The sequence below is a fragment of the Ranitomeya variabilis genome, chromosome 6, assembly GCF_051348905.1.
Source record: "Ranitomeya variabilis isolate aRanVar5 chromosome 6, aRanVar5.hap1, whole genome shotgun sequence".
NCBI classification, from domain to species: domain Eukaryota; kingdom Metazoa; phylum Chordata; class Amphibia; order Anura; family Dendrobatidae; genus Ranitomeya; species Ranitomeya variabilis.
Window position 1 is genome coordinate 349,309,994 of NC_135237.1, and position 14,182 is coordinate 349,324,175.

At 43.6% G+C, this 14,182-nt stretch overlaps 1 protein-coding gene across 1 annotated transcript in view; it reads left to right on the forward strand.

Moving 5' to 3' along the window:
- Positions 1-14,182, forward strand: part of LOC143782459 (uncharacterized) — a 43,575-nt gene that overhangs the window by 17,840 nt on the left and 11,553 nt on the right. Inside the window, exon 3 of the mRNA XM_077269920.1 lies at positions 5,736-5,880. Coding sequence (XP_077126035.1) covers positions 5,736-5,880 — 145 coding nt within the window. The remainder of the gene's footprint in view (positions 1-5,735; positions 5,881-14,182) is intronic.

Here is a 14,182-nt window from a genome sequence, read left to right on the forward strand (position 1 = left end):
TCAAGTGTTTATTTCTGTTAATGTTGGTGATTATGGCTTACAGCCAATTAAAACCCAAAAGTCATTATCTCAGTAAATTAGAATACTTTATAAAACTAGCTGGAAAAATGATTTTAAAATCCGAAATGTTGGCCTAGTGAAATGTATATTCAGTAAATGCACTCAATACTTGGTTGGGGCTTCTTTGCCATCAATTACTGTATCAATGTGGTGTGGCAAGGAGGCTATAAGCCTGTGGCGCTGCTGAGGTGTTATGGAAGCCCAGGTTGCTTTGATAGCAGCCTTCAGTTCGTCTTCATTTTTGGGTCTGGTGTCTCTCATCTTCCTCTTTCCAATACCTCTATGGCATTAAGGTCAGGCGAGTTTGCTGGCCAATCAAGCACAGTGATATTTTTGTTTTTAAACTAGGTATTGCTACTTTTGGCAGTGTGGACAGGTGCCAAGTCCTGCTAGAGAATGAAATTTCCATTTCCAAAAAGCTTGTTGGCAAAGGGAAGCATGAAGTGCTCTAAAATTTCCTGGTAGACGGCTGCGCTGACTTTCGTCTTGATAAAACACAGTGGACCTACACCAGCAGATGACATGGCTCCCTAAACCATCACTGATTGTGGAAACTTCACACTAGACCTCAAGCAGCTTGGATTGTCTGTCTCTCCGTTCTTCCTCCAGATTCTGGGACCTTGATTTCCAAGGTCTAGTGTGAAGTATACACAATCAATGATGGTTTCATAATACTGTAATGTATTTTTTACTGCCTTTTTTGCACATTTTTCTACAGACAGATATATTAGATTCCAATACTTTAGTGTTGTGATCTGTTATACTGTTACGGCTTTTTGTGCCTTTTTAGTGTTTTTAAATATTTTTGTCTTGGTTTGTTGTCAATAAACATATACATTTTTTATATTGATGATGATCCTTGTGCTTGTATACCTTCTTTTTTTCTACTTAGGTCAGTTCAATTTCGATATGTTTCAGGTAGATCCCGATCATATTTATGATGGTGCCCTCTATTTTCTCTTTGCACACTTGTTGTATCCAAGCCTCAAACCATTCTATCAGTACTAGAATCTGCACTTGTATCAGTCCTGGTTAGAGTTCCAGAGTGAGTACTGTCGGAGCCTGCCCGGGGATCCGAATCCATCCCTGTCTGTAACTCTATTGAGTATCCCTTCTGCCTGAGGATCCAGAACCTTTGGAGTCTGAACTGAGTCCATATCCTGTGCTGCCAATTTACTCCGAGCCCAGTCCATGTCGGCGTACCTGACCCTTGGGATCACAGTTGCTTTACTGGGGACTGCCTAGGAGTGGTAACTGTTGGCTACCTGTAGCTCAAGTCTGACTCTACCATCAGGAACTCCAGTGAGAACCATGTAGCTGCTTAGCTATGCTTCTCCTAGGTAATATACAAGCAAAACCCAAAGGGCAAAAACTACAGTCATGAAGTCCGTTAGAAATAGCCAAAATATAAATCTATATTAACAATATCAAAACAGGGATAAGGGGCAAATAGGGCCCAGGGAAGAGTAAAATTAGATGTTAGTGGCATCCAAAAGAAATGCTAAGTTCAGGCATGTCACAGACATTTAAGTATATATATCTCCACAGTGTACATATACGATCCATATTAACAAGTGGTGTAAAAAGTAAAGTGCATAATAATAAATACTGATACCTTGATGGGTCGTTATAGGGGGTCACTGTGGCACGCCCGCACACCCCGACGTATGTTTCTGTCAGAAGACCTTCCTCAAGGGGTGTGGAGTATGTAATAGCGTCGCATGTTTAAATACCAGTGGGCCGGAAATGAAGTCTCAAGGAAAGCACCGCATCACCGTGGCTACCATTGCAGCCTCCGGATCGTGTACAGCGCACAAGCTGAAACCGGAAAAAAAGTGAGACCCCACGTGATCCGGAAACAGACACGTCGCTTAGAGCACAAACCGGCGAGCATACAAGGAGTAATGGAGCATGCGTACAGGAGTTTTGAAGCACCAGCAGCCATGACAGCTGAGGGCAGATCACGGATATAATGGGATTTAAGTTCAAAATATCAAATTGGATGTTAGATAGTCTCAAAATACAAATAGATAACAAAATTAGTATATAAAGGTACACAAGAAGAGGCGCTATGGTGTATAACTCCACAACCCATACAATATTAGAGTATAAACACAAACAATACAACCATATTATAGAAGCAATTAAATATCAAAATATATAAATATATACAGAGACAATATCATACTAAGAAGTATATATATTATAATAGCGTAGTAGCATATCAATCCTTGGCGTCTTTCTACGTATAAATGATATAACATAAACTATCCCAGTTAGGTGACATCATGGGTTGAAAAACTCTGCATTTATAGGGTAATGATATATTTATCCAAAGTATTTAAATAGAACGCAAGTATCCATATAGCCAGACGATATTTCTTATTGATTGTCTAAGCAGTTCACATTAGAAAAGCCATTGTGACGTGTTCAGCAATGTACAGCAACTGTTGGATCAGACCATTTCCAAACCTACATAAAAAAATTACAAAGTATTAAAAACATATAAAAACATAAGTAGATGCGGAAGAATACTTGTACAGTCAGCGACCGGGCAATCAGAGGAATGGCACAAAACTTACATTTTCATTAAGACCCAGGGGTTGGATTGTATTAAGGGTGCAGATCCACCGCATTTCTAACTGGCCCAAACGTTTAGAGAGACCACCACCTCTAATATTGATATTAAGGGAGTCAATACCACGCACCCTCAGCAAAGTACCGTCACAACCATGAAAAGCTTTGAAGTGATGGGGTATTGTCTTGAGGGTGGAGTCCTCCGTGCACGTCGCTGCAGCCTGTATCCCAAGGACATGTTCTCTTATGCGCACTTTAAGCTTTTCATGGTTGTGACGGTTCTTTGCTGAGGCTGCATGGTATTGACTCCCTTCTCAGCATGTGATGTGGGGTGTGCATGCAATGATTAATTTATCTCCTCTCTCAATCCAGCTTGCAAGCTCTGTTTTAGGCTATAAAGTGAGCTTAAATCACACCCCGACACATTCACATCGTGATTCCTTACCTGCTGCCACCACTCATCAAACACTCGAGGTGATGAGACCCCAAAATATATTACTGTCTGACAATCAAAAGGTCACAAACTCTCTGAAAGGCTATGGATTCTTTAGAGCATACAAGGATCAACTTATTAAATATGTAAAACTTTAATTTAAAAATATACAGTGCTTGCAATAAAAGATATAAAAAGATACAAATAAAATGACGCACAAATATGCAAAACAGTTATAAAATAAAAAGGGAGAAATAACAGAAATACCTAAACGTTTATATCTACAGTCATCTGTTTCCTTGAGAGATAAATTAATTATGGATCACACCAGCATACACCGCCCCCACATGTGAACAACTTCTTTTTGTTCCACTAAGCTTTTTATACCCCAGACCACAGGCTCATATTTCCAGTATGACCCGGATTGGCCCATTTAAAAGATTGTGAATGGACGATGGCCTAGGTTGTCGTATTTCAAATATTCTGTGTCTTCCCCACTCCTCCTCACTTTACAGTCAATAGGAAATATTCTGCCCAGTTACAAACCATCTGCTAACTCCTTTAAAGTTCTGGATCCAGTAGCTAAGTTTGACATGTCTCAGTATTCTCCTGGGAGACCCCTCCAGGATACTGTTAAATAAATCATAAATTACAAATTCAGCAGAGCAGCAAGTGCCCAAATCCAAACCTAACACCTTCTATCAAGATACAACAAACCACAAAAAAGCATTCCCATCCTTTAGTAAGATTGCTAACTAACATATCTGACTAGTGAGCTAGGACTAAATAAGTAAAATGTCACAATGCAATAAGGTGAATGAAAAAGGAAGAAACATTGTGGATCTCACCCAATTGAAGTGCAGACTGTTCTCTGGGTCACATCCATATGGGTAGAAGCATTCCTCACTCTGCCATGTAGTGCCCTGTGCAGTTGTAGTACCCAAGTGAAGCTATTATCCCAAAAAGAGGTTTTCTCCCAACAGTATCCTCTAGACTGGGTGTGTTAGTAATATTGGGGAGGTGCCCTGTTAAAGACAGAAACAAGGGCCTTTATTTCTTAATAGTCTCTCGGGAGACCCCCTCTGTTGTTCTGAGTTAATGGAATTAGAGTAGGCAGATGTTATGTCCTTTGTGTAGAGACAATTGTTTGGATGCAGCCTTAACTAGTTACTTTATTGATATTATAGTTTCCCTTACAATTACATATTTCCTTATATTCTCCACTATATAGAACAAACAATGATGACGAGCTAATAATGCAAAATTAAGTTATTTTTCTTATTAAAGGGAATCTTTCAGCTGGATTTCACCACCAAACTATTTATATAAACATATAACTCTTTTTCAAAGACAAGTACAGCAATACCTTTACATGTCCAGTCAGTTCCTCCATTACTGAGAAATTAACTTTTGAAATTACTCTTAGGCTATGTTCACACTTTGCGGGTGACCTCTGCGGGTTCTCCCGCAGCGGATTTGATAAATTTGCAGGGCAAAACCGCTGCGGTTATCCCTGCAGATTTATTGCGGTTTGTTCCACGGTTTCCGCTGCGGGTTTCCGCCTATACTATTGATGCTGCATATGCAGCAATATGCAGCATCAATAGTAATGTTAAAATAAAAAAAAAAGTTTATATACTCACCCTCTGACGTCCCGATCTCCTCGGCGCTGCACCCGGCGGTCCGGTTCCAAAGATGATGTGCGAGAAGGACCCTTCGTGACGTCACGGTCATGTGACCGCGACGTCACCGCAGGTCCTGTTCGCACAGCAACTCTGACCGGCCGGCCTCGTGCAGCGCTGAGTGGTGAGTATAACATGATTTTTTATTTTAACTTTTTTTTTACACACAAATATGGTTCCCAGGGTACCACCCGCACATTATCCGCTTACTTCCCGCAACGTGGGCACAGCCCCATGCGGGAAGTAAGCGGTTCAATGCATTCCTATGGGTGCAGAATCGCAGCGATTCTGCACAAAGAAGTGACATGCTGCGGGTTGTAAACCGCTGCGTTTCTGCGCGGTTTTTCCCGCAGCATGTGCACAGCGGTTTGCGGTTTCCATAGGGTTTACATGTAAATGTAAACGCAATGGAAACTGCTGCGGACCCGCAGCATCAAAATCGCGGCAGTTCCGCGGTAAAAACCGCAAAGTGTGAACATGGCCTTAAAGAGTTATGTCCTTTTTATGAAGCACTGGCATATCGCGAGACTATGCTTTCATTTTATCAGTGTGAGCTAGACTTCTGGAATCACTAACTCAGAAAAAGAAGAGGCCAAAGTTCTGCAGAATGGTGCCCTAGTCACCAACTGTGTAGGGAACTGCTGAACTGCCCCTTTTCAAGTGAATGGTATTCTGTAGTTCCTTGCACAGCTTTGAGCTGGGAGCATTGCTATTAAGAATAACTGAATCATCTCTGCAGCCAATGGATTCTGTGAGGATCCTAGAGGTCAAACCTCTACCAATCAATAAGTGATGGCATATACTCCAATCTATGCTAATCTAAAGAAAGATGGCGTTTGTGCTAAGAAAATCAGTGAAGAGCATCAATGGTGCTCCTGAAAGTCATATCGTTGGTAGGAAAACACACAATTCAGTATACAGTATAGAATGTTCTCACTCATTAGAAATCATCTTCAACATCCTTTTAACTTTATGTTTTTCAGAGAAATGAAACAGAGAGAGACATTTTCATGACCCTTAGAGAAGCTTTGTGTACTCATTCTTCAAGTAATTGCTCATACAATCATGGGAATTCCAGGGTCCATTTTATGGAACATCAAAACACAACAAGCACCTCGAAGCTGACAGGTTTGATATTTTCCTTCATAGTGTTGTCTACCCATATCATGTTTATGATGGAGAGTTGCTCCATAGATTAGAGCGCTTATCTTTCATGCTACACATTGTTTTTTTTGTACTGTAACCTTTTGAAACTTGGAGACCTATCTGCTCATGTGACTATACTAGTGTGGGTAGGGCAGGGGTGTACCGTTACTTGAGACAACCACAAACTAAATTAGATTATGGAAAGCGTTAGCTTTTCTCTAGCACATGACAATGAGGACCCTGTATGACAAGTGTAAGAAAATTATGGTGTATCATTCACTTATGTATAAAGAAAAGTTAAGCCCAATACATGTGATGCTTATATTTGTAGATGATAAGTATCTAGAGATTTCAAGGAGTTAAGTGATATACACTGCTCAAAAAAATAAAGGGAACACTAAAATACCACATCCTAGATATCACTGAATGAAATATTCCAGTTGCAAATCTATATTCATTACATAGTGGAATGTGTTGAGAACAATAAAACATAAAAAAGTATCAATGTAAATCAAAATTAATATCCCATAGATGTCTGGATTTGGAATAATATTTATAATCAAAGTGGGAAATAATATTACAGGCTGATCCAACTTCAGTGGAAATGCCTCAAGAAAAGAAAATTATGCTAAGTAGTTTTGTGTGGCCTCCAGTTGCCTGTATCACCTGTCTACAATGCCTGGGCATGCTCCTTATTAAGCGACGGATGTTCTCCTGAGGGATCTCCTCCCAGAATTAAAGTATCAGTCAACTCCTGGGCAGTCTGTGATGCAATGTGGATGGAATGAGACATGATGTCCCAGATGTTCTCGATTTGAATCATGTGTGTGGAACGGGCAGGCCAGTCCATAGCATCAATGCCTTCATCATGCAGGAACTGCTGACACACTTCAGCCACATGAGGTCTAGCATTGTCATGCATCAGAAGGAGCCCAGGAACCAGTGCACCTGCATATGGTCTCACAATGGGTCTGAGTATTTCATCCCGGTACCTAATGGCAGTCAGGGTATGTTTGGCTAGCACATGGAGGGCCTCCAAAGAAATGCCTCCCCACATGATTACTGACCCACTGCCAAATCGGTCATGCTGAAGGATGCAGCAGGCAGCAGAACATTCTCCATGGTGTCTCCAGAGTCTATGTTTCACATGTATTCAGAGTGAACCTGCTCTCATCCGTGAAGAGCACAGGGCGCAAGGTCGAATCTGACAATTTTGGTGTTCTCTGGCAAATGCTAGTCCACCGCATGGCATTGAGATGTAAGCACAACACTCACTTGTGGATGTCGGGCCCTCATACCACTCACATGGAGTCTGGTTCTGACAGTATGAGCAAATACATGAATGTTAGTGGCCTGCTGGAGTTCAATTTGCAGGGCTCTGGCACTGCTCCTCCTGCTCCTCTGTTATGACCCCAATGGCAGAGGGTCTCAGAAATAAATACCAAGTCTGCAAACACAAAAAACCAGCTCATAGGGCAGTGGTAACTGGGCTGACCGTATATCTAATCCTAGCACCACAAATAGCAGCAGCCGGGGAACGTGCCTACGTTGGTTCTAGACGTCTCGCGCCAGCCGGAGAACGAACTAACCCTAGAAGGGAAAAGATAGACCTTTCTTGCCTCCAGAGAAAAGACCCCAAAAGTTGGATACAAGCCCCCAACGAATAATAACGGTGAGGTAAGAAGAAAAGACAAACGTAAGAATGAACTAGGTATTTAGCAAAGAGAGGCCCACTGACTAATAGCAGAATATAGTAAGATGACTTATACGGTCAGCAAAAACCCTATCAAAAGTTCCACGCTGGATATTCAAGAACCCCCGAACCGTCTAACGGCCCGGGGGGAGAATACCAGCCCCCTAGAGATTCCAGCAAAATCAGGAATCATATTTAGTACAAGCTGGACAAAAAATAAGAGCAATGCAAATAACCAAAAAACAAGGAAGCAAGACTTAGCTTAATTTTGCAAGAACCAGGACCAGCAGACAGGAGCAAACAGAAAGGACTGATTACAACGATGCCAGGCACCAGACTGAGAATTCAGGAAGTTCATATAGCAACACCCCTGGACTAACGACCCAGGTGGGTGCCAAACTGAGGAAAGACAATCCCAGAGTCATATCACTAGTGACCACAAGAGGGAGCCAAAAAAGTCTAATTCACAACAGTACCCCCCCTTTAAGGAGGGGTCACCGAACCCTCACCAAGACCACCAGGGCGATCTGGATGAGCAGCGTGAAAGGCACGAACTAAATCGGCCGCATGCACATCAGAGGCAACCACCCAGGAATTATGCTCCTGACCATAGCCCTTCCACTTGACCAGATACTGAAGCCTCCGCCTGGAGAGACGAGAATCCAAGATCTTCTCCACCACGTACTCCAACTCGCCCTCAACCAACACCGGAGCAGGAGGCTCAACAGAAGGAACCACAGGTACAACGTACCGCCGCAACAAAGACCTATGGAACACGTTGTGAATGGCAAACGACACCGGAAGATCCAAGCGAAAGGACACAGGATTAAGGATTTCCAATATCTTGTAAGGACCGATGAAGCGAGGCTTAAATTTAGGAGAGGAGACCTTCATAGGAACAAATCGAGAAGACAGCCATACCAAATCCCCAACACGAAGTCGGGGACCCACACCGCGGCGGCGGTTGGCAAAACGCTGAGCCTTCTCCTGTGACAACTTTAAGTTGTCCACCACATGATTCCAAATCTGCTGCAACCTATCCACCACAGAATCTACCCCAGGACAGTCAGAAGGCTCCACATGTCCTGAGGAAAAACGAGGATGGAAACCAGAGTTGCAGAAAAATGGCGAAACCAAAGTAGCGGAACTAGCCCGATTATTAAGGGCAAACTCAGCCAACGGCAAGAAGGTCACCCAATCATCCTGATCTGCAGAAACAAAACACCTCAAATAAGCCTCCAGAGTCTGATTAGTTCGCTCCGTTTGTCCATTAGTCTGAGGATGAAAGGCAGACGAAAACGACAAATCAATGCCCATCTTAGCACAAAAGGATCGCCAGAACCTGGAAACAAACTGGGATCCTCTGTCAGACACGATATTCTCAGGAATGCCGTGTAAACGAACCACATTCTGAAAGAACAAAGGAACCAGATCGGAAGAGGAAGGCAGCTTAGGCAAAGATACCAAACGGACCATCTTGGAAAAGCGATCACATACCACCCAGATGACAGACATGCCCTGAGACACCGGAAGATCTGAAATGAAATCCATGGAAATGTGTGTCCAAGGCCTCTTCGGGACAGGCAAGGGCAAGAGCAACCCGCTGGCACGAGAACAGCAAGGCTTAGCTCGAGCACAAGTCCCACAGGACTGCACAAATGACCGCACATCCCGTGACAAGGAAGGCCACCAAAAGGACCTAGCCACCAAATCTCTGGTGCCAAAAATTCCCGGATGCCCTGCCAACACCGAGGAATGAACCTCGGAAATGACTCTGCTGGTCCACTTATCAGGAACAAACAGTCTGTCAGGTGGACAAGAGTCAGGTCTACCAGCCTGAAATCTCTGCAACACACGTTGCAAATCCGGAGAAATGGCTGACAAGATTACTCCCTCTTTAAGAATACCAACTGGTTCTGCGACTCCAGGAGAGTCAGGCACAAAGCTCCTTGAAAGAGCATCAGCCTTCACATTCTTTGAACCTGGTAAATACGAGACCACAAAGTCAAAACGGGAGAAAAACAATGACCAACGGGCCTGTCTAGGATTCAGGCGTTTAGCAGACTCGAGATACATCAGATTTTTGTGATCAGTCAAGACCACCACACGATGCTTAGCACCCTCGAGCCAATGACGCCACTCCTCAAATGCCCACTTCATGGCCAGCAACTCCCGATTGCCAACATCATAATTCCGCTCAGCAGGCGAAAACTTCCTAGAGAAAAAAGCACATGGTCTCATTACAGAGCAACCAGGGCCTCTCTGCGACAAAACGGCCCCTGCCCCAATCTCAGAAGCATCCACTTCAACCTGAAAGGGAAGTGAGACATCAGGCTGGCACAAAACAGGCGCTGAAGTAAACCGGCGCTTCAACTCTTGGAAAGCCTCCATGGCTGCAGGAGCCCAGTTAGCAACATCAGAACCTTTCTTGGTCATATCCGTCAAAGGTTTAACAACGCTAGAAAAATTAGCGATAAAACGACGGTAGAAGTTAGCAAAACCCAAGAACTTCTGAAGACTCTTAACTGACGTGGGTTGAGTCCAATCATGAATAGCTCGGACCTTGACTGGGTCCATCTCCACCGCAGAAGGGGAAAAAATAAAACCCAAAAAGGGAACCTTCTGTACTCCAAAGAGACACTTTGAGCCCTTAACAAACAAAGCATTCTCACGCAAGACCTGAAACACCATCCTGACCTGCTCTACATGCGAGTCCCAATCATCAGAAAAAAACAGAATATCATCCAGATAAACAATCATAAATTTATCCAGATACTTCCGGAAAATATCATGCATAAAGGACTGAAACACTGAAGGAGCATTAGAGAGCCCAAAAGGCATCACCAAGTACTCAAAATGACCTTCGGGCGTATTAAATGCAGTTTTCCATTCATCTCCCTGCTTAATGCGCACAAGGTTGTACGCACCACGAAGATCTATCTTGGTGAACCACTTGGCACCTTTAATCCGGGCAAACAAGTCCGACAACAGAGGCAAAGGATACTGAAATTTAACAGTGATTTTATTCAGAAGCCGATAGTCAATACAAGGTCTCAAAGATCCGTCCTTCTTGGCCACAAAAAAGAATCCCGCACCAAGAGGGGAAGAGGATGGACGGATATGCCCCTTCTCCAGAGATTCCTTGATATACGAACGCATTGCGGTATGCTCAGGTACAGACAGATTAAATAGTCTTCCCTTAGGAAATTTACTACCTGGAATCAAATCTATAGCGCAGTCACAGTCCCTATGAGGAGGCAGAGCACTGGACCTGGACTCGCTGAATACATCCTGAAAATCAGACAAATACTCAGGAACTTCCGAAGGAGTAGAGGAAGCAATAGACACCGGCGGGGAATCACCATGAATTCCCTGACAGCCCCAACTTGACACAGACATTGCCTTCCAATCCAAGACTGGATTATGGGTCTGTAACCATGGTAGACCCAAAACGACCAAATCATGCATTTTATGCAGAACAAGAAAACGAATCACCTCCCGATGTTCAGGAGTCATGCACATGGTTACCTGTGTCCAAAACTGCGGTTTATTTTCCGCCAATGGCGTAGCATCAATACCTCTAAGAGGGATAGGATTTACCAATGGCTCAAGAACAAAACCACAGCGCCTGGCAAATGACAGATCCATAAGACTCAGGGCAGCACCTGAATCCACAAACGCCATAACAGGGTAGGAAGACAATGAGCAAATTAAAGTCACAGACAAAATAAATTTAGGTTGCAAATTACCAATGGCGACAGGGCTAACAACCCTTGTTAGGCGTTTAGAGCATGCTGATATAACATGTGTAGAATCACCACAGTAAAAACACAACCCATTCTGACGTCTATGATTTTTCCGTTCATTTCTAGTCTGAATTCTATCACATTGCATTAAATCAGGTGTCTGTTCAGACAACACCACCAGAGGATTAGCAGTTTTGCGCTCCCGCAAACGCCGATCAATTTGAATAGCCAGCGCCATGGAATCATTCAGACTTGTAGGAATGGAGAAACCCACCATCACATTCTTAATGGCTTCAGAAAGGCCATTTCTGAAATTTGCGGCCAGAGCACACTCATTCCACTGAGTAAGCACGGACCATTTCCGAAATTTTTGGCAATACACTTCAGCTTCATCCTGGCCCTGAGAAATAGCCAGCAAGGCTTTTTCTGCCTGAATTTCAAGATTGGGTTCCTCGTAAAGCAATCCGAGCGCCAGAAAAAACGCATCAATATTCGCCAATGCCGGATCTCCTGGCGCTAGCGAGAAAGCCCAATCCTGAGGGTCGCCCCGCAAGAAAGAGATAACAATTTTAACTTGCTGAGCTGAGTCTCCAGACGAACGGGGTCTCAGAGATAGAAACAATTTACAATTATTCCTGAAATTCCTAAACTTAAATCGGTCTCCAGAGAACAGTTCAGGAATAGGTATTTTAGGTTCAGACATTGGACTACTGGTAACAAAATCTTGTATGCTCTGCACACGAACAGCAAGCTGATCCACACTTGTAATCAAAGTCTGGACATTCATGTCTGCAGCAAGCATAAGCCACTCAGAGGTAAAGGGGAGGAAGAAAGAGAGGAAAAAAAAAAAAAACTCAGAATTTCCTTTCTTATTATCCCACTTCTGCAATGCATTAAACATTCAATAAATAACACAACCTCAAGGGCAACATATCAGTGCCACGCATATCACTCGACAAAGATATGTCAAGAGTCACACAAAAGAACCCGCTCAATAAGAACTGTTGTCACTCCGGAGGAAAGAAGAGCAAACAGGTATAGAAAATGAAAACACTTTATTAGATAAACATACAAAGTACAAAAAAGTGCATAAAAAGTAGCAGGGAAAAGCCCAAGGGGGGGACCACAGGACTCCTAAACAGAATGGCCAGAAATTCAGACACGCAGCACAGGTTAAATACGCAACCTGGCATAAAGTGCATAGTGCATAGTATACAAACAGTACCGTGCCTAAATAGAAGGACCGCTTGTTACCCCGTAAGTGGCTGCATAGTGCTGCAAAAGTATGATAATGGGTAACCCCTAGGGGTAAAGTGCTTACCGGGCATTAAGTTTACAGGAGTCCAGGGCCGGGTGTGCGTCTCCCGACGCGCGTTTCGCGGGTAACAGACCCCGCTTTCTCAAGGGAATGCCATAATAGCCCAGGCAGGACCTTAAGTTAGCCTCTGACCTGACATGTGACAACATGCCGGCCAATCGCAGATAGGATCAACGGCGCATGCGCACCGCAGTTGCCAGGCACCCGGCCATAGAAGCAGAGCGTCATCGTCGTCACATGGGAGAGGGGAGGAGGAGCAATCCCCCGGCCCATGGAAGAAGATAAAGACGCACCGCTGCACAGCCAGTGCCGGCACCGCAGCACGCTTGCGCACCCCTACTGCGCCACCAATATAAAGTATATGTGTACCCAGAGGATATCTGAGATACAGAGTATTACCACAATATATTTAAATACGGCGCCATATAAACATCCTGCACCGCCAATGTAAAATACATGTGTACAAAGGAAATATCTAAAGGTACAGAGCATAAATACAGTACATATAAATACGGTGCCATATAGAAACACAATAGTTCAGGGATGTGCAGCATCACGTAGTGTCGCATCCCTTGTGCATGTTCAGATGGTCCAGAAACAATACTGAAGAATAGGGGCGATATCAGGGTGGACAACCATGTCCAGTAGGAGTATAATGCCTGGGATAGCAGAGATAGATAAAAGATAAAAAGACAAAACAAGTTAAAACCAGTGACTTAAAAACAAAAAAACACACACCCAAGCCTCACCGGGGGGAGGCAAGAAGACAGGAATATTGATTATTCATGATATTTCAAGGAATAACTATGACTGTATATAAACCAGAGCAACTCAAAGAAAAGAGGAAAACGAGAGTGACTCATTTAGTCCATTTGGGGTCATAGTGTCTAAACCATTCAATGTAGGCCTGGCATACTGTTATGACCCCAATGGCAGAGGGTCTCAGAAATAAATACCAAGTCTGCAAACACAAAAAACCAGCTCATAGGACAGTGGTAACTGGGCTGACCGTATATCTAATCCTAGCACCACAAATTGCAGCAGCCGGGGAACGTGCCTACGTTGGTTCTAGACGTCTCGCGCCAGCCGGAGATCTAACTAACCCTAGAAGGGAAAAGATAGACCTTTCTTGCCTCCAGAGAAAAGACCCCAAAACTTGGATACAAGCCCCCAACGAATAATAACGGTGAGGTAAGAAGAAAAGACAAACGTAAGAATGAACTAGGTATTTAGCAAAGAGAGGCCCACTGACTAATAGCAGAATATAGTAAGATGACTTATACGGTCAGCAAAAACCCTATCAAAATTTCCACGCTGGATATTCAAGAACCCCCGAACCGTCTAACGGCCCGGGGGGAGAATACCAGCCCCCTAGAGCTTCCAGCAAAATCAGGAATCACATTTAGTACAAGCTGGACAAAAAATAAGAGCAATGCAAATAACCAAAAAACAAGGAAGCAAGACTTAGCTTAATTTTGCAAGAACCAGGACCAGCAGACAGGAGCAAACAGAAAGGACTGATTACAA